Source organism: Scyliorhinus canicula, chromosome 1 (genome assembly GCF_902713615.1).
Source record: "Scyliorhinus canicula chromosome 1, sScyCan1.1, whole genome shotgun sequence".
NCBI lineage: Eukaryota > Metazoa > Chordata > Chondrichthyes > Carcharhiniformes > Scyliorhinidae > Scyliorhinus > Scyliorhinus canicula.
Genome location: NC_052146.1, coordinates 163,282,596 through 163,304,042, shown reverse-complemented (window position 1 = coordinate 163,304,042; position 21,447 = coordinate 163,282,596). Strand labels below are relative to the sequence as shown.

The following is a 21,447-nucleotide window of genomic DNA, read 5'->3' as shown; positions in this document are numbered from 1 at the left end:
TTGCCTCTGCTCAAGGGATGTCATTAATATCAGCCGAGCTATAACTCATAACGGTATCAGTTGGATGTCTGACATAGTACTTCCCACAGCAAACACCTTCCTACTCTACCTATGGACATTGGGAAACAGGAACGGGCCAGGAGTTTACAGGCCTCCTTGTCCTCTGACTGTAGTCCTCAGTCCACCTGAATTGCAAAGGCTCCATTCCATTAGTGAGTGTTTAGTCAGTGGCCGCCTGCACAGGAACGTGGAGTTGTCTGAGTACTTTCCTGGCAGCTGCTATGACAGTTCTCTTCATTCCCCCCACATTGCTGTTCCTTGGACAGCATTTGCAAGATCAGCTTGCTGATGACCATGGTCTTCCTCCGATAGCAGCACAACATCCACGAATATCAGCTGAACAACTTCAAGGAAAGAGTGAACATGCAGTTAAATGGCAACTTGCACATCCAAAGGATGCCACCAAAGTGCTTCCCAGTCAATTAATTATTTTTGAAGTGTAGTCAGTGTTGTTATTTAATGATACATGCCAACCATAAGGATAGAGGTTAACCAGGCACAAGGGAGAACTCTGAATCATGTCACTGGAAGTCAAGAGTGCTACTGATGGAGCCAAGCTTCCACAGCAGTCATCAATGGACGTACCATTGAAATCCCAAAGCAGATCTAGTCACCACATTATAGGAAGGATGTGGAAGCTTTGGAAAGGGTTCAGAGGAGATTTACTAGGATGTTGCCTGGTATGGAGGGAAGGTCTTACGAGGAAAAGCTCAGGGACTTGAGGTTGTTTTCGTTAGAGAGGAGAAGGCTGAGAGGTGACTTAATAGAGACATATAAGATAGTCAGAGGGTTAGATAGGGTGGACAGTGAGAGTCTTTTTCCTCGGATGGTGATGACCAACACGAGGGGACATAGCTTTAAATTGAGGGGTAGTAGATATAGGACAGATGTCAGAGGCAGTTTCTTTACTCAGAGAGTAGTAGGGGTGTGGAACGCCCTGCCTGCAACAGTAGTAGACTCGCCAACTTTAAGGGCATTTAAGTGGTCACTGGACAGACGTATGGATGAAAATGGAATAGTGTAGGTCAGATAGGCTTCAGATGGTTTCACGGGTCGGCGCAACATCGAGGGCAGAAGGGCCCGTACTGTGCTGTAATGTTCTATGTTCTATCTTGTATTCATGCAATTGTGATTCTGTTACATTTATTTGGCATGTGAAGGAGTGTATTTGAACACTGCACACTCTGACCCTGCCATGTTTGTTTGGTGTAGAAGGGAGGGAGTGTGTGCTTGGTCTGTTTACACCATGTTCTTTCCCCCACCCGGCAGGTATCGCTGCGCTCAAGCAAGTCACCAAGCGTTACGCAAGAAAGCAAAATAAATGGGTCCGCAATCGTTTCCTGAAAAGTGAGTAGCAGAACAAGAACTGAAGAACAAACCAAGGGGCCTGGAAAGGACACAAGCCCACTCTTTTAGTGTGCAATATTAACAATCAAATCTGCCCATTCCGGGGTTCTGTGGGAATGTACAACCCTGATCTTCAATTAACTATATATCCTGCACCAACACTCTATCACGGACAGATAGAATTATAAAATTTACAGTGCAGAAGGAGGCCATTTGGCCCATCGAGTCTGCACCGACTCCTGGAAAGGGCACCCTACTTAAGCCCACACCTCCACCCTAGCCCCGTAACCCAGCAACCCCATTCTATCCCCTTAACCAAGCAACCCCATTTAACCTAAGGGCAATTGATCATGGCCAATCCACCTAACCTGCACATCTTTGGACTGTGGGAGGAAACCGGAGCACCCGGAGGAAACCCACGCACACACGGGGAGAAGGTGCAGACTCTGCACAGACAGTGACCCAAACAGGAATCGAATCTAGGACCCTGGCGCTGTGAAGCCATAGTGCTAACCACTATGCTACCGTGCTGCCCATAGATAGAAGCTTCCATTCTAAATAAGAATAGTCTAAAACGGATGGGCGGAATTAATAATAAAATTACGGGGAGACGTAATTGTTTTTTGATGCAAATTGTTAGGATCCGGATTAGACTATCCAGCAGTTACTTTCCAAAGGGAATTGGATACTTGAGAAACAAATAATTTTCAGGGCTGAGTGAAGACTAGGCCAGTTGGACTAATTGATGGCTCTTTCAGAATGTCACCAAAGGCATGATGGGCCAAATGGTGTCCGCCTCACAGCTCTGTGTTAACGGCTCAGTAAAAGTTATATTTGTAGCAAATGTACTGTTGTACTGGGCTTGTTCATTTAGCTGTTTAATGTTAAATAGATGATCCCAACATCAAGATTGAGAAAGACACAAACAAAGACCAAATAATAAATTGGGATAAAGCTTATTTTAAAAGGGGTGAGAAAGAAATTGGGGAAAATAAACTGGAAAAATTTACTGGTGAGCGAAGAAGCAGGCAGTGGTCTGGACACGTTTAAACTGATGGGATAGAGTCCATAAGAAATTGATTCTGCTAATACACAAGAACAAACTAGCTGTGATGAAGAAGAAGAAGCATGTAAGGACAAAAATAAAATGAATGCAAGAGACGTATACTAATAGACAATAGGAGAGGATGACAAAAATGTACAAAGAGGTTAGGAAAAAAAGTCAATAAAGCAATCAAGAAGGTAAAGGTTCTGTACCAGCCTCCCCGAACAGGCGCCGGAATGTGGTGACTAGGGGCTTTTCACAGGAACTTCATTTGAAGCCTATTTGTGACAATAAGCAATGTTCATTCATAAAGGGAATCTAGAAAATGATCAAGAAATATAAAAAGAAAGAGTAAAATATTCTACGGATACTGTAGAAAACTTTGACATCCTAGTAAGACTTTTAGGCTGAAAATGTAACCGATTACAACACAGTTAAGTTTATTAGGTTTTGCTTGCACAAGGAGAGTGACCACTACAATCAAAGGTCACAGCCAGGCACACACTGCCACACAAAGGGAAGTACAGATCATTATACACAAAAAACCCATCCCCCACAGGTAGTGACATTGATAATTTCTGAGCCTTTCTGTTGCCTGAGACTAAGACAAAGGTATAATTTTGATACAAAAGAGAGGTGATCAGAGACATCAATGCATCTATGGTAATTCTACAGAGATAGGTATATTAGCAATACAAAAGCCGAGGTGATCGATTGCCGTCATCGCTCTTGGTGATACTGTTATAGACAAAAGGTGTGTGTGTCACAATACAAAGGGGAGGGTGATCTCATCAGGAATCCAATTAAATTCCAGACCGTGTAATCAACCAAAAAGGGGCCACTTATCTGCTAACTGAGATAATGAGTTAGCTGCAACAATTTCTATGGGACACTTTAAATCTTAATGTCAGGTATCCCAATATGCTCTAGTTCAATGCTTCTCAAAGTGTGGTACCGGTACGCGAGCCATCGTCTGCCGGTACTTGGGAGTGTTTCCAGAAAAGAAAGAGACAGTAATCCTGGATTGGCTTGTTTCGCTAGTTTGGCACATTGAAAAAAAAACTGCTGGTACGCCACATCAGATAGTTTGAGATGCACTGCTCTAGTTGGCCATTTTAGGTGTCCACAGTACACACAAAACAAAAATCGATACTGATAGGGCTGCAAAGTGATACTAATAACAACATCCAGTTAATGACGGTCAAATGCCACATATTTAATCATCACATTTCCACTATTTTTTAATCCGATTAGCAGTTGGCTATGAAATTAGAATTGATCAGTGATATATTTAAGATTTTGTGGAGATGCCGGCGTTGGACTGGGGTGAGCACAGTAAGAAGTCTTACAACACCAGGTTAAAGTCCAATAGGTTTGTTTTAAACACGAGCTTTCGGAGCACTGCTCCTCCCTCAGGTGAATCTATTCAAGATGGAAAGGAGTGGGTAAGGTCAACATTTGTTGACCACCCCTAATTACCCTTGAGTGTGGAAAAAATTGGGACTGAAATCTCAGACGAGGAGTTATGAGAGTGGAATTGGCCAAAGTAGACTGGTCACAGATTAATAAGTAAGATGCGATGAGCAGTGGCAGACATTTAGGGAAATAATTCATGACTCCCAGTAAAAATACATTACAATGAAGAGGAAAGACTAGGAAGAGGAACAACCTACCATGGATAATAATGATATTCAAGGAAGTTAAGGAGGGGTGGCACCGTGGTTAGCACTGCTGCCTCACAGCTCTCTGGTCCCGGGTTCAATTTCGGCCTCGGGTGACTGTCTGTGTGGAGTTTGCACTTTCTCCTCGTGTCTGTGTGGATTTCCTCCGGATGCTCCGGTTTCCTCCAACAGTCCAAAGATGTGCAGGTTAGGTGGATTGGCCATGATAAATTGCCCCTTAATGTCCAAATGGTTCGGTGGGGTTAGGGTGGAGGAGTGTGCTTAAGTAAGGTGCTCTTTCAGAGAGCTGGTGCAGACACGATGAGCTGAATGGTCTCCTTCTGCACTATAAATTCTATGATTCTATGAAAAACCCATTAGGTGTCAAGAGAAATTTCCAAGCCTGGTTGTGAAGAAGACACTGATTATAATGTGTTGGTGGAGTTTGTTTATTGCCACAGAGTTTACTTCTCCACTCTAACACCCTCTCCTTACACCCTCTCTCCTAATATTGCCTGTTCTTTATAGACATATCTGAGTATATTTAACTCATCAATACCCAACACCTGTTCACCTTTTAACTTTAAACTACTAGGTATTTAATATTAGCTCAGTTGTCTGAACGGCTGGTTTGTCATGCAGAGAGAGGCCAGCAGTGCAGGTTCAATGCCCGTGCCGGCTGAGGTTATTCAAGATGCCCCTCACTTCTCATCCTTGCCCCTTGCCTGAGGTGCGATAAACCCCAGGTTAAATCACTAGTCAGTGCTCCCCAACAGGAAAGCAGCCTATAGTCATCTGGGATTATGGCCACTTTATCTTACCATTACCATTTAATAGTCATTTTTTAATTTTTCTTTTAAATTTTGAGTACCCAATTCATTTTTTTCCAATTAAGGGGGAATTTAGCGTGGCCAATCCACCTACCCTGTACATCTTTGGGTTGTGGGGGTGAAACCCACGGAATCACGGGGAGAATGTGCAAACTCCACACGGACAGTGACCCAGAGCCGAGATCGAACCTGGGACCTCAGCGCCGTGAGGCTGCAGGGCTACCCCACTGCGCCACTGTGCTGCTCTGGGTTTTAATATTCATCAACAGAACCTATTAAATACTAACATCTGGTTCAGTGGTGTTCTTTAAGGAATTAAACTAACCATTCTTATTGGTCTGGCCTACGTGTGACTCTTAACTGCCCTCTGAAATAGCCAATGAAGCCACTTATTCAAGGGCAATTCAGGATGGACAGCAAATTCTGGCTTTGCCAATGACACCCACATCCCACAAAAAGAAGACTAAAGATGGCCAAGGTTGCAGAGAAATGAGATCCTTATGCAGATGACCACACAAGATCAACCCTGAAACTTGATACCGTGAAGAAATTGAATCTTGACAAGTTCCCCAAGGTTATTTGCCCTGATTCTAGCCGAGACTACAACCAGTGCGTGACAGTAGTAAATTGGAACTATTTCATTCTAAACCATAGACCTGCCAGCCGGGGATTTTAATTTGTAGTGTACCTTAGACGACATCTGGAATGTTGTAAACATTCCTGGTCTCCACTATGTTATTAATACTGTTCTTAGCTTGGCTAGTCCTGTTAATGGAGCAACAGTTGCATTTATTGTACGATCGGCGTGGCACAGCTTACATGGCACAGGCAATCCTGACACTGCTCTCTTGGCACAGGCAATCCTGACACAGCTCACCTGGCACAGGCAATCCTGACACTGCTCTCTTGGCACAGGCAATCCTGACACAGCTCACCTGGCACAGGCAATCCTGACACTGCTCTCTTGGCACAGGCAATCCTGACACAGCTCACCTGGCACAGGCAATCCTGACACTGCTCTCCTGGCACAGGCAATCCTGACACAGCTCACCTGGCACAGGCAATCCTGACACAGCTCACCTGGTACTGACGATCCTGACACAGCTCACCTGGTACTGACGATCCTGACACAGCTCACCTGGTACTGACGATCCTGACACAGCTCACCTGGTACTGACGATCCTGACACAGCTCACCTGGTACTGACGATCCTGACACAGCTCACCTGGTACTGACGATCCTGACACAGCTCACCTGGTACTGACGATCCTGACACAGCTCATCTGGCACAGGGCATCCTGACACAGCTCTCCTGGCACAGGCAATCCTGACACAGCTCACCTGATACTGGACGATCCTGACACAGCTCACCTGGTACTGACGATCCTGAACAGCTCACCTGCCAAGGCAATCCTGACACAGCTCACCTGGTACTGACGATCCTGATACAGCTCACCTGGTACTGACGATCCTGACACAGCTCACCTGGTACTGACGATCCTGACACAGCTCACCTGGTACTGACGATCCTGACACAGCTCACCTGGCACTGATGATCCTGACACAGCTCACCTGGCACAGGCAATCCTGACACAGCTCACCTGGCACAGGCAATCCTGACACAGCTCACCTGGCACAGGCAATCCTGACACAGCTCACCTGGCACAGGCAAACCTGACACAGCTCACCTGATACTGACGATCCTGACACACTCACCTGCTACGACATCCTGACCACAGCTCCCTGGCACAGGCAATCCTGACCAAGTTCACTTGGCACAGGCAATCCTGACACAGCTCACCTGGCACCGGCAATACTGACACAGCTCACCTGGGTACTGACGATCCTGACACAGCTCACCTGTTACTGACGATCCTGACACAGCTCACCTGGCACTGACGATCCTGACACAGCTCACCTGGTACTGACGATCCTGACACAGCTCACCTGGTACTGACGATCCTGACACAGCTCACCTGGTACTGACGATCCTGACACAGCTCACCTGGCACTGACGATCCTGACACAGCTCACCTGGCACAGCTCTCCTGGCGTAAGCAATCCTGACACAGCTCTCCTGGCGCAGGCAATCCCGACACAGCTCACCTGGCACAGGCAATCCTGACACAGCTCACCTGGCACAGGCAATCCTGACACAGCTCACCTGGCACAGGCAATCCTGACACAGCTCACCTGATACTGACGATCCTGACACAGCTCACCTGGTACTGACGATCGTGACACAGCTCACCTGGCACAGGCAATCCTGACACAGCTCTCCTGGCGCAGGCAATCCTGACACAGCTCACCTGGTACTGACAATCCTGACACAGCTCACCTGGTACTGACGATCCTGACACAGCTCACCTGGTACTGACTATCCTGACACAGCTCACCTGGCCCAGGCAATCCTGACACAGCTCACCTGGTACTGACGATCCTGACACAGCTCACCTGGTACTGACGATCCTGACACAGCTCACCTGGCACTGACGATCCTGACACAGCTCACCTGGCACAGGCAATCCTGACACAGCTCACCTGGCACAGGCAATCCTGACACAGCTCACCTGGCACAGGCAATCCTGACACAGCTCACCTGGCACTGACGATCCTGACACAGCTCACCTGTTACTGACGATCCTGACACAGCTCACCTGGCACTGACGATCCTGACACAGCTCACCTGGTACTGACGATCCTGACACAGCTCACCTGGTACTGACGATCCTGACACAGCTCACCTGGTACTGACGATCCTGACACAGCTCACCTGGCACTGACGATCCTGACACAGCTCACCTGGCACAGCTCTCCTGGCGTAAGCAATCCTGACACAGCTCTCCTGGCGCAGGCAATCCCGACACAGCTCACCTGGCACAGGCAATCCTGACACAGCTCACCTGGCACAGGCAATCCTGACACAGCTCACCTGGCACAGGCAATCCTGACACAGCTCACCTGATACTGACGATCCTGACACAGCTCACCTGGTACTGACGATCGTGACACAGCTCACCTGGCACAGGCAATCCTGACACAGCTCTCCTGGCGCAGGCAATCCTGACACAGCTCACCTGGTACTGACAATCCTGACACAGCTCACCTGGTACTGACGATCCTGACACAGCTCACCTGGTACTGACGATCCTGACACAGCTCACCTGGCCCAGGCAATCCTGACACAGCTCACCTGGTACTGACGATCCTGACACAGCTCACCTGGTACTGACGATCCTGACACAGCTCACCTGGCACTGACGATCCTGACACAGCTCACCTGGCACAGGCAATCCTGACACAGCTCACCTGGCACAGGCAATCCTGACACAGCTCACCTGGCACAGGCAATCCTGACACAGCTCACCTGGCACAGGCAATCCTGACACAGCTCACCTGATACTGACGACCCTGACACAGCTCACCTGGTACTGACGATCCCTGACACAGCTCACCTGGCACAGGCAATCCTGACAAAGTTCACTTGGCACAGGCAATCCTTTTTTTTTTAATAAATGTTTTTTATTCAGTTTTCATGTTTTATATTGAACAAATTACAAATTGTTAGAGAGAGAGAAAAAAAACACGCAAAAATTAACATATATATTTACAGGTGAGCATCTTCGTAGTAATAACTGTGGCCTCCCCCTCTTTGCCGGCATACATATTTTACATTCCCCAACATGTTTATTGGCATTTATTTAGTTTGGTTTTGGGCCTTAGCTAGCCATCAAACCCCCGTAACGAGCCCGTAGGCCCCCCCCCCCCCCCCCCCCCCCTCCCCGCCGGCTACCTTCCCCCGACTATTCTTCCTCTTGTACGTTGGCCACAAACAGGTCCCGGAACAATTGCATGAATGGCTCCCACGTTCTGTGGAAGCCGTCGTCCGACCCTCGGATGGCGAATTTGATTTTCTCCATTTGGAGAGAATCCGAGAGGTCGGACAGCCAGTCTGCAGCTATGGGCGGTGCTGTTGACCGCCAGCCAAACAGGATTCTACGGCGGGCGATCAGGGAGGCAAAGGCAAGGGCGTCCGCCCTCCTCCCCAGGAATAGATCTGGCTGGTCTGAAACCCCGAAGACCGCCACTATCGGGCATGGCTCCACCCTCACCCCCACCACTTTGGACATAGCCTCGAAGAAGGCTGTCCAGTACTCCACAAGTCTGGGGCAAGACCAGAACATGTGGGCGTGGTTGGCCGGGCCTCTTTGGCACCGCTCACATCTGTCCTCCACCTCCGGGAAGAACCTACTCATACGGTTTCTCGTTAAGTGGGCTCTATGTACCACTTTTAGTTGCGTCAGGCTGAGCCTTGCGCACGTGGAGGTGGAGTTGACCCTATGCAGTGCTTCGCTCCAGAGTCCCCACCCTATCTCCATCCCCAGGTCGTCCTCCCATTTCCTTCTTGTTGCGTCCAGTACGGTGTCGTCCCTATCTACCAGTCGGCCATACATGTCACTACAGTTCCCTTTCTCTAGGATACTTGCGTCCAGTAGGTCTTCCAGTAGTGTCTGTTGTGGCGGTTGTGGGTACGTCCTTGTCTCCTTTCGTAGGAAGTTTTTGAGCTGCAGGTACCGTAGCTCGTTCCCCCCAGCTATCTGAAATTTCTCTGTCAGTTCGTCCAGTGTTGCGATCCTGTCGTCCGTGTATAGGTCCCTGACTGTCAGTGTCCCCCCGTCCTGTCTCCACCTTTTGAAGGTGGCGTCAGTCAGTGCTGGTTGAACCTATGGTTGTTGCAGATGGGAGCCTTGTCCGACATTTTGTTCAGGCCAAATTGCTGCCGCAGTTGGTTCCAGGATTGGAGGGTGGCTGTCACCACTGGGCTGCTGGAGTGTTTTTTGGGTGGGGATGGGAGTGCTGCCGTGGCGAGGGCCCGGAGGGAGGTCCCCATGCAGGAGGCCTCCTCCGCACGCACCCACTCGGCTTCTGGCTCCTGGATCCATCCCCTTACTCGCTCGGCTGTTGCCGGCACAGGCAATCCTGACACAGCTCACCTGGCACAGGCAATCCTGACACAGCTCACCTGGCACTGACGATCCTGACACAGCTCACCTGGTACTGACGATCCTGACACAGCTCACCTGGTACTGACGATCCTGACACAGCTCACCTGGTACTGACGATCCTGACACAGCTCACCTGGTACTGACGATCCTGACACAGCTCACCTGGTACTGACGATCCTGACACAGCTCACCTGACACTGGCGATCCTGACACAGCTCACCTGGCGCAGGCAATCCTGACACAGCTCTCCTGGCGCAGGCAATCCCGACACAGCTCTCCTGGCGTAGGCAATCCCGACACAGCTCACCTGGCACAGGCAATCCTGACACAGCTCACCTGGCACAGGCAATCCTGACACAGCTCTCCTGGCGCAGGCAATCCTGACACAGCTCACCTGGTACTGACGATCCTGACACAGCTCACCTGGTACTGACGATCCTGACACCGCTCACCTGGCACGCACATAGGCTGACAGTGAAGTTCAGAGGGAGTGATGCCATCCCTTGGATGAAATGGTAAATCAAAAGCTGTCTGACATGATCTGGTTGACATTAAAAATCCATTTGTAGAAGAACTGGGGATTTTCCTTCAGTATCTCAGCCAACGTTCCTCACAAACGTTTCATGAACAATTTGCTTCAATTAACTCCGGTCCCTGGCACAAACTTCTTTGTCACTGATTCCATCCCTCTCCCTACGAACTGTCTGGGATAGAACAAACTCAGTGCATAATTGCCTTCGGGATAAGCTTTCAACCATATATCCACCCTGTTACTAAGATCTGAATATAATGGATTTTGGCTCTATTCTTTGAGTTTTACATTGCATTGGCAGACTTTAAACACAAGTTGATAAATCAGATGACTTGATAGAGGGAGAAAAATACAAAATGTAAAAATACAACGTGCGTTTTTAAATAGATTAATTGAAACCGGGAAGTCATTGTGGCCTCAGTTGCCTTTTTAAAAAAATTTAGAGTACCCAATTATTTTTTCCAATTAAGGGGCAATTTACCGTGGCCAATCCACCTACCCTGCACATCTTTGGGTTGTGGGGGTGAAACCCACGCAGACACAGGGAGAATATGCAAACTCCACACGGACAGCGACCCAGGGCCGGGATTCGAACCCGGGTCCTCAGCGCCGTAGGCAGCAATGCTAACCACTGTGCCACCGTGTTGCCCTACAGTTGCTTTTTCTAAGAGTGCCTGTGGGATGCGAGCCTAAGTCTGAAGAAAGTTCCATGTTGTAAATTGTCAGATTTAATTTAGTGAAGAACCTCCTTCATAGAGTGATGCATCACTTGGAGTTTAGAAACCTTTGCCTGTGCAAAATCGCCATATCGCCAAATGGAGAGAACTGCAAGTTAACATATCCCAGCTTCATATTGAATGTGAATCAGTGCAGATACCATCTGGTTGAGAATGGGATGGATATAAACGGAGGTCAAAATTTTCTTTCTCTTTTTGAGAAAAAAAACTGCCCAGCTTCATTTTGTCGTGGGGTGCTCTTTCATTTTCACCAACCTGGCCCCAGCCGTTCAAAGCCATTAATCTGGTAAATTGAGGATGCCATTCTTCTTAGTGCCATAGTATTTTCTTATACATATGCATTTTAAATACAGCTCCCAGTTTATAGCTCAGAATAACTTCATACTGGAAATTACATTTTGTACCTTCTCAGGTTGCATGTGAAATTTCAGAATTCCTTGTATTTGTAGATCACTCCTTCCCCCCCCCCCCCCCCCCCCCCACCCGAATAAAAGTTGAGACCCAGACTTAGGAGGTGCTCAAGACAATCATTGTCACTGGTGTGATCAGAATCTTATGATGCTACTTGTGTTGACATATCAGACATATAAACAAGATAATTCCATAGAATCCCTACAGTGCAGAAGGAGGCCATTAGACCTGCACCGACCCTTCAAAAGAGCACCCCACCGAGGCCCAATCCTCCTCCCTATCTCCATAATCCCACCTAACCTGCACATCTTTGGACGTTGGGAGTAAACTGGAGCACCCGGAGGAAACCCGCACAGACACAGGAAGAACATACAAACTCCACAAACAGTCACCCAAGGCTGGAATCGAACCCGGGTCTCTGGTGCTGTGATCCATTTTTGAGTTGTCTGTTATATATTGCCTGTGCTAGCATTTTTTAAGCTGCTGATCAGGCTTTGCAAGTTTATAAGTTTGGTTTTCCTGGTATTTGGTAGCTATTAGAGACTGTTTTGTTAATATTAAAATTGCTTGCTATATTTTTTTCTCCCCATCAAAACGCAACAAATCACTTCTCCAGCTCTCCGCATACAACCTTGAAATCCACCAAATTTTAATGATTTTCTGCTGCATGTATTCTCTTGTACTTTGCTGCTTCTCCTTTGCCTCCTGGTCCCAGATGGTGTTGATGGTTCAAAATGATTGATGGCACAGCTGAAAGTGTCATGCATGGTGACAGCCGGACTGGTCAGGATAACTGCTTCTTGAGCTCCAATCACAGGTTCCCTTCCTCCTGCCCTCACTTTCCCTCCAATCATAGATTCTGTCTCTGGAGAAACATCAAGTGTTGGAGAGAGGGAGCCTATGATTGGGCGAGATGGAGCAATGAGCATGGGAATCAGTGATTGGTGGATCTCACAGATTTTGTTTCTCCCATGCCGGCTACTCCAATCAAAATGCATGAGGATGACCTTTCGGTATGATGAATTTTGCATCCTTGGACTTTGATTTTTTGCAGACTTTCTGCAAGGTTTCAAGAATGAATTTGCCCGCCATCCTTGATATAACAAACCCATAAATGGTACCTTACAAAACAAATTCTTATTGATGCATCTCATCGGTTAACTAATGTGCTATAAATCCAATTCTTAAAAACTCACTTGACGCTCTCTGCTTCTGGCACACTCGCTCTCTGGCTTCCTGAAACCCAGCCTGATTATCCTACTTCCTGACGCTCTCGCACTCTGTCCCCTCTCTTTCTGACACTCTAGCTTGCTCTCTCTCTACTGATTTAATTCTCTTTTCACTCCCTCTCTAACTCGTCCTCTGGCGTGGTCACACTTACACCCTCTGGCACTTGTCCCATGTCTCTCTATATCCTTGCCACACACGATGTGTTTACATTGAAGAAGCAATATTGGGAGAATACAACTGGAGGTAAAATGAAAGGTCAAATAAATAAAAGCACCAACAATACAGAAAATTGTGAAACCCTTTGAAGAGGTTGGCAAGTAGAAAGAGAAATGTGTAAAATGTGTGCCAAACACCAGCTGTGGAATTATTCTGTGAGATAACTGCAGATATTTTTTGACCACCTTGTATGATTTTGTTTCAAAGGACCAGGGCCTAATGTTCCTCCAGTGTATGGTCTGGATGTGACAGATGTCAGCCAATGGGATGAGGGTGTATTGCAACCGGCAGTGCGGATCCTGGAAAGCTTCTTAAAGGTGGGAAATGCTCTGCTCCATTAACCTGTGGCTCCACATGTTCTGTCTTTGTTTAAAGCCTGAGCTTCAACTGTTGTACTTGTGGTAACCTTCAGCAAAAAAAAAGTCGGAAGAAATAGTTGGCCTGAGCCCATAGATCAGCGATAAAGAAGCGTAATAATCGGAGCATAAAACACTTCACAGAAAAGCCGCATTCCCAATGATCTTTGGGGTCCTTAAACCCAGGACTGATTGCCTCAGTCTGCCAATCGAAGCTGAAATATCCGGAATCTATTTGGCCAACTTTGACTCCTTCATTAAAATCAGAGCCATAAGAAAAGCTGCAAACTACTAACGTTAATTTCTCAAAGAATAGAATCAAAAGGTAGAGAGGACATTTTTTAGGAATTATGGCACCTTGGCTTATTAAGAGTTATAGAGTAAAAAAGCACCAAGAGATTTCCAGTTCCAGAAAGCAATATTATGGGTTCCACCAATTAGAGGTTCATATTACATGATTCCCACCTTTTCACAGTGTCTTTGGCAAAGGTTGTATATTCCCCATCTGGAACCCGAAATGGTTAAATGTTCGAACCATTAAAGGAAGGATTTCAGCAGACAGATAGACTTCGGTTGGCCAGCCTTGTTCATGAAATGAAGATAGCTTTTGCATAGTTCTCTTTCAATTTGGTCTCTGCAGCCCACTGCGGTTCACTAGTGTCTCCTCAGAGATAAGCAGCACAAGTGAATAGCACTGTGGCTTCACAGCACCAGGGTTCCAGGTTCAATTCCCCGCTGGGTCACTGTCTGTGCGAAGTCTGCACGTTCTCCCCGTGTCTGCGTGGTTTTCATCCGGTTGCTCTGGTTTCCTCCCACAGTCCAAAGACGTGCAGGTTAGGTGGATTGGCCATGATAAATTGCCCTTAGTGTCCAAAAAAGGTTAGGAGGGGTTATTGGGTTACGGAGGGTTACAGGGATAGGGTGGAAGTGGGTCGGTGCACTCTATGGGCTGAGTGGCCTCCTTCGGCACTGTATGTTCTAAGTTCTATAACAAGATGTAGTATGATTCTTTCAAACTATTAGCTGCTCCTTCTGATCAAAGGTCATGGACCGACATAGTTCCACCATTTTAAAACTCATTATCCAGTTTTTTAAATTTTAGATATTTGCCATGGGGATAACCAAATATATTAAATGAAAATATACAGTGTGAGGTCTTTTTCCCCTGATAATGTGTGTCCATTGTCTAGAGAGTGGAGCCAAGACCAGATCAAGCATGATCTTATTGAATGGCGGAGCTGCCTTGAAGGGTCAAATACCCTGCCCCTGTTCCTATGTTCTGATGATGACCTTGTTAACCGCCTCTTGGCTAGTATATTGAAAAAGTCGCTCATTGTGTCTTTGTCACATGTTCTGTGGAATACTGAGTGACAAAGTTTATCCAATTTCTGAAAATTGTCCATTCTCAACTGCTTTCTTTTGGGCATTTAAATGCTAGCTTCTCAGCCATAGAATGTCTACAGTGCAGAAGAATGGAATCTGCACTCACCCTCCGAAATAGCACTCTCCTGCTCTATGCCCGGAATCCCAGGCACTGATCAAGGCCAATCCACCAAATCTGCACCTGAGACTGGGAGGAAATCGGAGCACCCGGAGGAAACGCACGCAGACTTGGGGTGAAGATGGAAACTCCACACAGACACTCACCTAAAGCCGGAATCGAACCCGGGTCCCTGGAGCTGTGAGACTGCAGTATTAACCACTGTGCCACCCGTGCCAGTGAATGTATTGTTGCTGAAGGACTGGCTACAGGACCTGACCCCTTCATCGGCCTGATGTCTGATTGCTCATTATTGATCATTCCTAAACCTTTTTGTCTGCTTCTTGCTGAGCCAAGACTTGACCCATTGATATTACTGTCGGTTTTTAAAGTTGAATGTGTGCCTGCTGAAGGACTGAATACACCAGTAGGGGAGTCCAAGCCTGGGAAGAATAATGTTGATAGGATGAAAAGAGTTGTTAAAGGAGTCTTGTATTGCGCATAAATATTGGCATAGAACATCTGGGGCGAATGGCCAAATTCTGAGCTTCAATTGCTCTATAATTCTATAAATTGTGGAATCTGCCAATCGCCAACTCACTGAATATTTCCTCTGCTCTGGTCCTCTGTCACCTGTCGAATGCTCCACTTACTAACTTTCTCTGCCTTGAGCTCACTGTTGAATATTTCCTCTCACTTGAGTTTTTAATCCTGATCACCGCTTCCAATTACATTATTCTTTTCCAGCTGTACTGTTAACATTTTTAAAATTAAATTTATTACGGTTTTACATTTTAACAAACAAGCACCAAAACCACAGGAATGGTCCAGCACCACGAGGAAAGGTAAAGGCTCAACATGCATGAATCCAGAGAGATCAGCAGTGCAACCGGCTCAATACAATTGATGCCTCTAAACACCCCACCAGAGAGAAACAGAATAGAGCCACGAAAACACGGTCAGTTTACCATGAGAGTTCGGGATGAATCTTCTGCGTCATTTCCGGGAGCAAAACAATATACACGTCCCTCAACTCCACCAGCACCAAAGGCACCAATGACATAATGTGACTTCTTCTCCTCGGACCCAAGACCCATTTGTACCCCTGCAGAATCCAGTCACAAATTCTTTATACCACACAGAAAAGGAAAAAAATCATAACATTTGTGAGAGCCGCAGTTCTTTTTTTAAGTTTAGAGTGCCCAATTCATTTTTTCCAATTAAGGGGCAATTTAGCGTGTCCAATCCACCTTTTTGGGTTGAGGGGGAGAAATCCACGCAAACGCGGGGAGAACATGCAAACTCCACGCGGACAGTGACCCAGAGCTGGGATCGAACCTGGGACCTTCGGCACCGTGAGGCAGCAGGGCTAACCACTGTGCCACCACGCTGCCCGAGAACCACAGTTCTAATGGGATGTTGCATATAAACCAGACAATGTAACATAACTCCTGACTCCGGCTCAGTACAGAACCAACATCAATACATACAATTATATAGTGAGGACCAGCATGTATACTCAGAAATGATCAGTGCTGTCAACACCTCTCAGTAAAATGGATGGGGAACGACCAGGAGTGGATCACAGGATAATAGCGGGTCCGGACCCAATCGGGACTGTAATTCCTCCGCCGCACACCTACCATTGTTGAAGAGAAAGAGTTAAAAATTGTTCAGTCAAATAAAAAGCACGCCGACCACAAGGGGAGGGTACAACAAGTGCAGGACATGGCTCAACCCCAGGCCTCCGTGTCCAGAAGAGTCCTCTCACGGTGTCCCTAATAAGTGTCTTCGAGCAGTGACTTAGAGAAGGAGAAACAGGATAAAGCCATGAAACGCGGCAATTGCTCATAAATACCATGAGCATTCAGGATGAATTTTTTACTCCACGTCCCGGACTACACCAATATACACCGTCAACTTCACCAGCACCAGAGGCACCAATGACATAACGTGACTTCCTCCAGAGGGCAACAGGATACCAACCTCAGCACCGGACCTGGCCTAACCCAGTGCATTCCAACTCACAAAAATAAGTCCCTTAGGACTCCCAGCAGACACCAAACCTATAACTCAGCCAGTCCTGCACCTCCTCAACCACACCCAGGGCATTGCACCTCCCCACTCAACAGCACACTGCTCCCCCAGATGAAAGGAAAGAAGAAAGAAAACCTTAAGGAAAAAGCACTCGAGTTGGCCTAGGAACAATCAACAAATTAACGCAGGATTAGCAGAGCCCACCTTGGCCTTCTGCACCACTCATGTCATAAGAACACCAACCTCAAGGCAACCAGTCCTCCCTAGGATACATAAATTGCCTTGGCCAACGAAGGAGATGGGTACCGATTTTTAAATTCAATCCTCAATCTCAATGAAAACTTAACTAACCCTACTATCCATCTCCACCCCAACTATCCAACTCCACCCCAACAATCCACCCATTACCTTATCTCTTATCAAATCTCTTATCCTTCTCTTCCCCCAGGAGAACAGTCCCAGCTTCTCCAAACTATCTCGCAATTGAAGTTCCTCATCCATGGAACCAATCTCGTGAATCTTTCCCACACTCTCTTGCCTTCACATCCTTCCTAGGGAAACAGTACAGTCCTTCAAATGCATAACACAACATTCTTCCTTTTGCACTCCATGGTCCTGGTGATAAAGCTAGGATTCTGTCTGCTTCATTGACTTAATGTGCCAGAGAAACCAGCATGCTCTGCTCCTGATCACAGGCTCTTTTAGGGTTCTTCAAAATAGTTTATTAAAGACTCAATGTAATGGCAGCTGATGATTTTATTGAACTCTGTGGTCCCAACCCACCATGTTGCCGTCAGTTGATGTATTTCCTCAGGTGCTTCCACTTTGCATCCTGTTTGAATGTTGCACCCTTTGTTTGCAGGGAGAGGAACCTGCAGTGCAGCCTCTAACCATGGAATATGACCAATATGAAGGGAAGAGGAACAGGCGGGTGTGCGAATTGTGTGACAAAATAATCCTCGGTGACCGGGAATGGAAGGGTAAGAATGGGTTTGAGTTGCAACCATCACCCAGAGTGAATGAATGAGACTGAGAATACAAGGGGAGTGCTCCTTAACCCTCATTAAGACGGCAGGACTGTGAGTGACGATGATCTCATTGATCTTTTCACCTGATACCCTACCAACTATGTTGTTTAACACAAAGAACCTAAATCAAATGAATTGAGGGATCAATTAAAGGGGCAGTCCCTTAAAGGGAAACTGTTGAACTGTTGAAGTACACCAGGGGTGAGCAACTAGTGATTGGGAAACGGATTCCCGGCTAGTGCCCATTTACTAGATCCTGATTGGTACTGAGGTCAATTGTGGCGTTCCTGGCAGAAATCAACAAATGTGCCCCCTGGTTGGCAATTAGCTGGAGACCAATCTGATCTGAGGTGTTGAGAGAATCTCCATACTGCAACAACTTAAATTTAACAAGTTATATTTATCTAGTGCCTTTAACGTAATATATCCCAAAGCCCTTTACAGGAATGTTATGGAAGAAAATTTCATCATGAGCCACATAATGAGTTATTAGGGTAGATGACCAAAGAAAAGATTTTAAGCAACAAAGAGAGAAGGCAATTCAGGGTGAGGTTTAAAGAAGGAAATCTAGAGCTTGAAAACTGAATGGCAGTCACCATGATGAAATGATTAAATTCAGGGATGCATGAGATTTGGAGGAGCAGATATCTGACTTGTGGGATTTGGATGAGATTAAGGTGGAAAAGGGCAAGGCCATGGAGGGATTTGAAAATGAGGATGAGAATTTTAAGATCAAGGTGTTTATTTAACTGGGAGCTGTTGCAGGTCAGCAAGCTGGGCAAGCAGAGCTTGATGTAAGTTTGGATATAACCTGCAGAAATTTGTGTGACTTTAAATCCTTTGGCACTTCCAGGCCAGAACCAAGACCAACCCAACCTATTTCATTGAGCTACAGTACGCAGGTGACACCTGTATATGCAGCTCAACTCTAGGTCAAATACAATGCCAAAATTTCAAACAATCTAGTTCAGCCTCAATGTTGCCAGGGAGAGGGCTGGTGTAGGTAGGGGATGGAATTTAAAATGTGCCTGAAGACGATGTTTTGCAGGTCCCAATTTAATGAATGGAAAATTCAGTCCTTTCCGTGCTGGATGTTGGAAAAGCAGTCTGACAATTGAGGCACTGAGAGAGCTGGGGTAAGGGTGTCATCAGCTTGCAAATGGAAACTGACCCTGTGTTTTCAGATGGTGTCACCTAGAGGCAGCATGTAGATGAAAATTTGAGGCCAGGTGTAACATCAGGGGAACAGTATAGGATCAGGAAGAGTAGCTACAGCTAGGTCGCTAAGAACGCACCCTGGGGAGAGCAGTCCCACCCAGCTGAAAGCCTGCGGAGAGGCACTGAAGGAAGATGGTGAGGTCACTGTCACTACTGCCGACAGGTTGAGAAGGGTAAGGATGGAAAGTTTACCTTTTGTCACAGTCACACAGGATGTCGTTTGTGACATTGATTAGAGCTCTTTCCTTACCTAGGCAGGGGCAGGAGCTTGATAGAGGGATTCAGGCATGCAGTTACGGAAAGATTACAACACCAGGTTAAAGTCCAACAGGTTTGTTTCAAATCGCTAGCTTTCGGAGCACAGCTCCTTCCTCAGGTGAAGGAGCAGCAGTGCACCGAAAGCTAGTGATTTGAAACAAACCTGTTGGACTTTAACCTGGTGTTGTAAGACTTCTCACTGTGCTCACCCAGTCCAACGCCGACATGTCCACATTCCGGAAAGATTGGCATGGACTTGAGGCGACGACATATTCAAGGACTTTGGAGAGGAAATGAAGGTTCCTGGTGGGCTGGTTGTTGGCAAGGGTTGTTGAGGAAAGGGATGCTGAATGCAGATTCAATGGAGCACACCTGAGGGAAGAGCATCATTAATGATATAAACCAACATGGAGACCAGATGGGGAAGTTAGGTGTTCAGTAATTCAGTGGAAGGGGATGAAGGGAGCAGGAAGCTGGGTCTCATGGACAAGATGAGCTCGGAGACGATAGGGGAGAATTTCAAGAAGGTAGAAGTTCAGAGCTTGGGTGGAATAGGGCTTGAAGAACCATAGAGAAAGTTAGGTCCCGTAGGCTAGGGAAATCAAGGAAACTGTCAGGCAGCTGGGCAGATCGTTTCACCTTTCTGTGACAAAGATGTTTGTGAGCTTTTACTTAACACAACTCTTTCTGGAAACTAGACATCAAATACAGCCTGTCATGTGTCCCTGGGTTTCTGCATGTCTTGGTTGTTAATGTGAGATTATTGGGCAGTTGAATTTTCTGCAAAACTCATCATAATATTGGTTTGTTTATCTTTCAGCTCACCTTAAATCCAAGAATCACCAGTACCATTTGAAGAGAAAGAAAAAGGCTGAGACACACTTCAGTACACAAAGCTCCCCAGACACCAGTGAAAACATCCCACAAGACAGTTAAGAATCTTCCTCGTGTGCGATTGCGTCACAGGAACCTGCCCAAGGATCTGATGGGACCTTTATGGATGGTACCAGGCAGTTAATAACCCGTGGCTGTGTGATGCTACCTACCATTGAGTTAATGCAGCAAGCCGACTTGAGCTGGAAGCACACTCCATAGAGTCGGAAAGCCCCCCATTGCTATCTGTAGAACTCTGTCTCTAGCTCGTGCACTATGTAAGTTGCATAGGAATTCATCATGGATACAGTTTCCAGTGAGGTTGCAGTCAGAGAGCTTCCTGTTGTGAATCATTGTTAGAAGGAAGATTTCATGGTTTTTATTAAGTTTGGAGGCATGTGTTCCTAGAGGTTTCAACATCTGACATCCTCCTTGTTGAATTGACCTTCTCTCCCTACCTCTAATATTGCCACAAATAAACTCAGAAAATTACAATAAAATGCTATTTTTTAATATCCCAATGATGCTTGTGTTTGTCCACAGCATTGGAGCTTAATCTTTAGTTGGCAGCCCTAACATGATAGCAGATTGCAGTAACTGAATAAATATGATCAAAGTTAGAGGATGTTTCCGGGTCAGTCCTCAAGAGCTGGCTGCTCCTGTCTCTTGGCCGTATCTGAAAGGTGTGGGTACAGCAAGAGAATCGAGTGACCGGTCATTGATGCAAAACGTGGCACTCAAAGGGCAGAGACTTCTCCCAAGACCTCAAGATGGACCATGCCACATCATTCTTAATGTGGGCTTATGTGATACACTATCCTCACCCTCATAGTGGCATTGCTATGAGGGATCCAGGGGCTGACAGCAGAAGCTGGGAAACGTCAGTATAGCATCTCTGTTTGTGTACACCGTGTCCCCAAAGTGGAAATGCCCTGTTACACGGTGTTCTAATACTGGAACTACCCAGGTACACAGTTTTCTAATAGTGGAACTGCCCAGATACATGGTACATCAACAGGAGAACAAGAAACCATCAGACTCTGTAATGGGCTAATAGCTGGTCAGACAGGAGTGTCCGAAAGAACAATGGATTTTGGACATCCTGTGTATTCCCACTTTAAG

The 21,447-nt window shown here is 46.7% G+C and overlaps 1 protein-coding gene across 3 annotated transcripts in view; it reads left to right on the top strand.

Moving 5' to 3' along the window:
• trit1 (tRNA isopentenyltransferase 1) overlaps positions 1–20,846 on the top strand; it is a 61,143-nt gene extending 40,297 nt beyond the window's left edge. For all 3 annotated transcript variants that reach the window (XM_038801966.1, XM_038801976.1, XM_038801959.1), the window contains 4 exons: positions 1,330–1,407; positions 13,283–13,392; positions 17,811–17,928; positions 20,273–20,846. In XM_038801966.1, the coding sequence (XP_038657894.1) occupies positions 1,330–1,407; positions 13,283–13,392; positions 17,811–17,928; positions 20,273–20,388 (422 nt within the window). In that variant the 3' untranslated portion in view covers positions 20,389–20,846. The remainder of the gene's footprint in view (positions 1–1,329; positions 1,408–13,282; positions 13,393–17,810; positions 17,929–20,272) is intronic.
• The last annotated feature ends 601 nt before the right edge of the window (positions 20,847–21,447 follow it).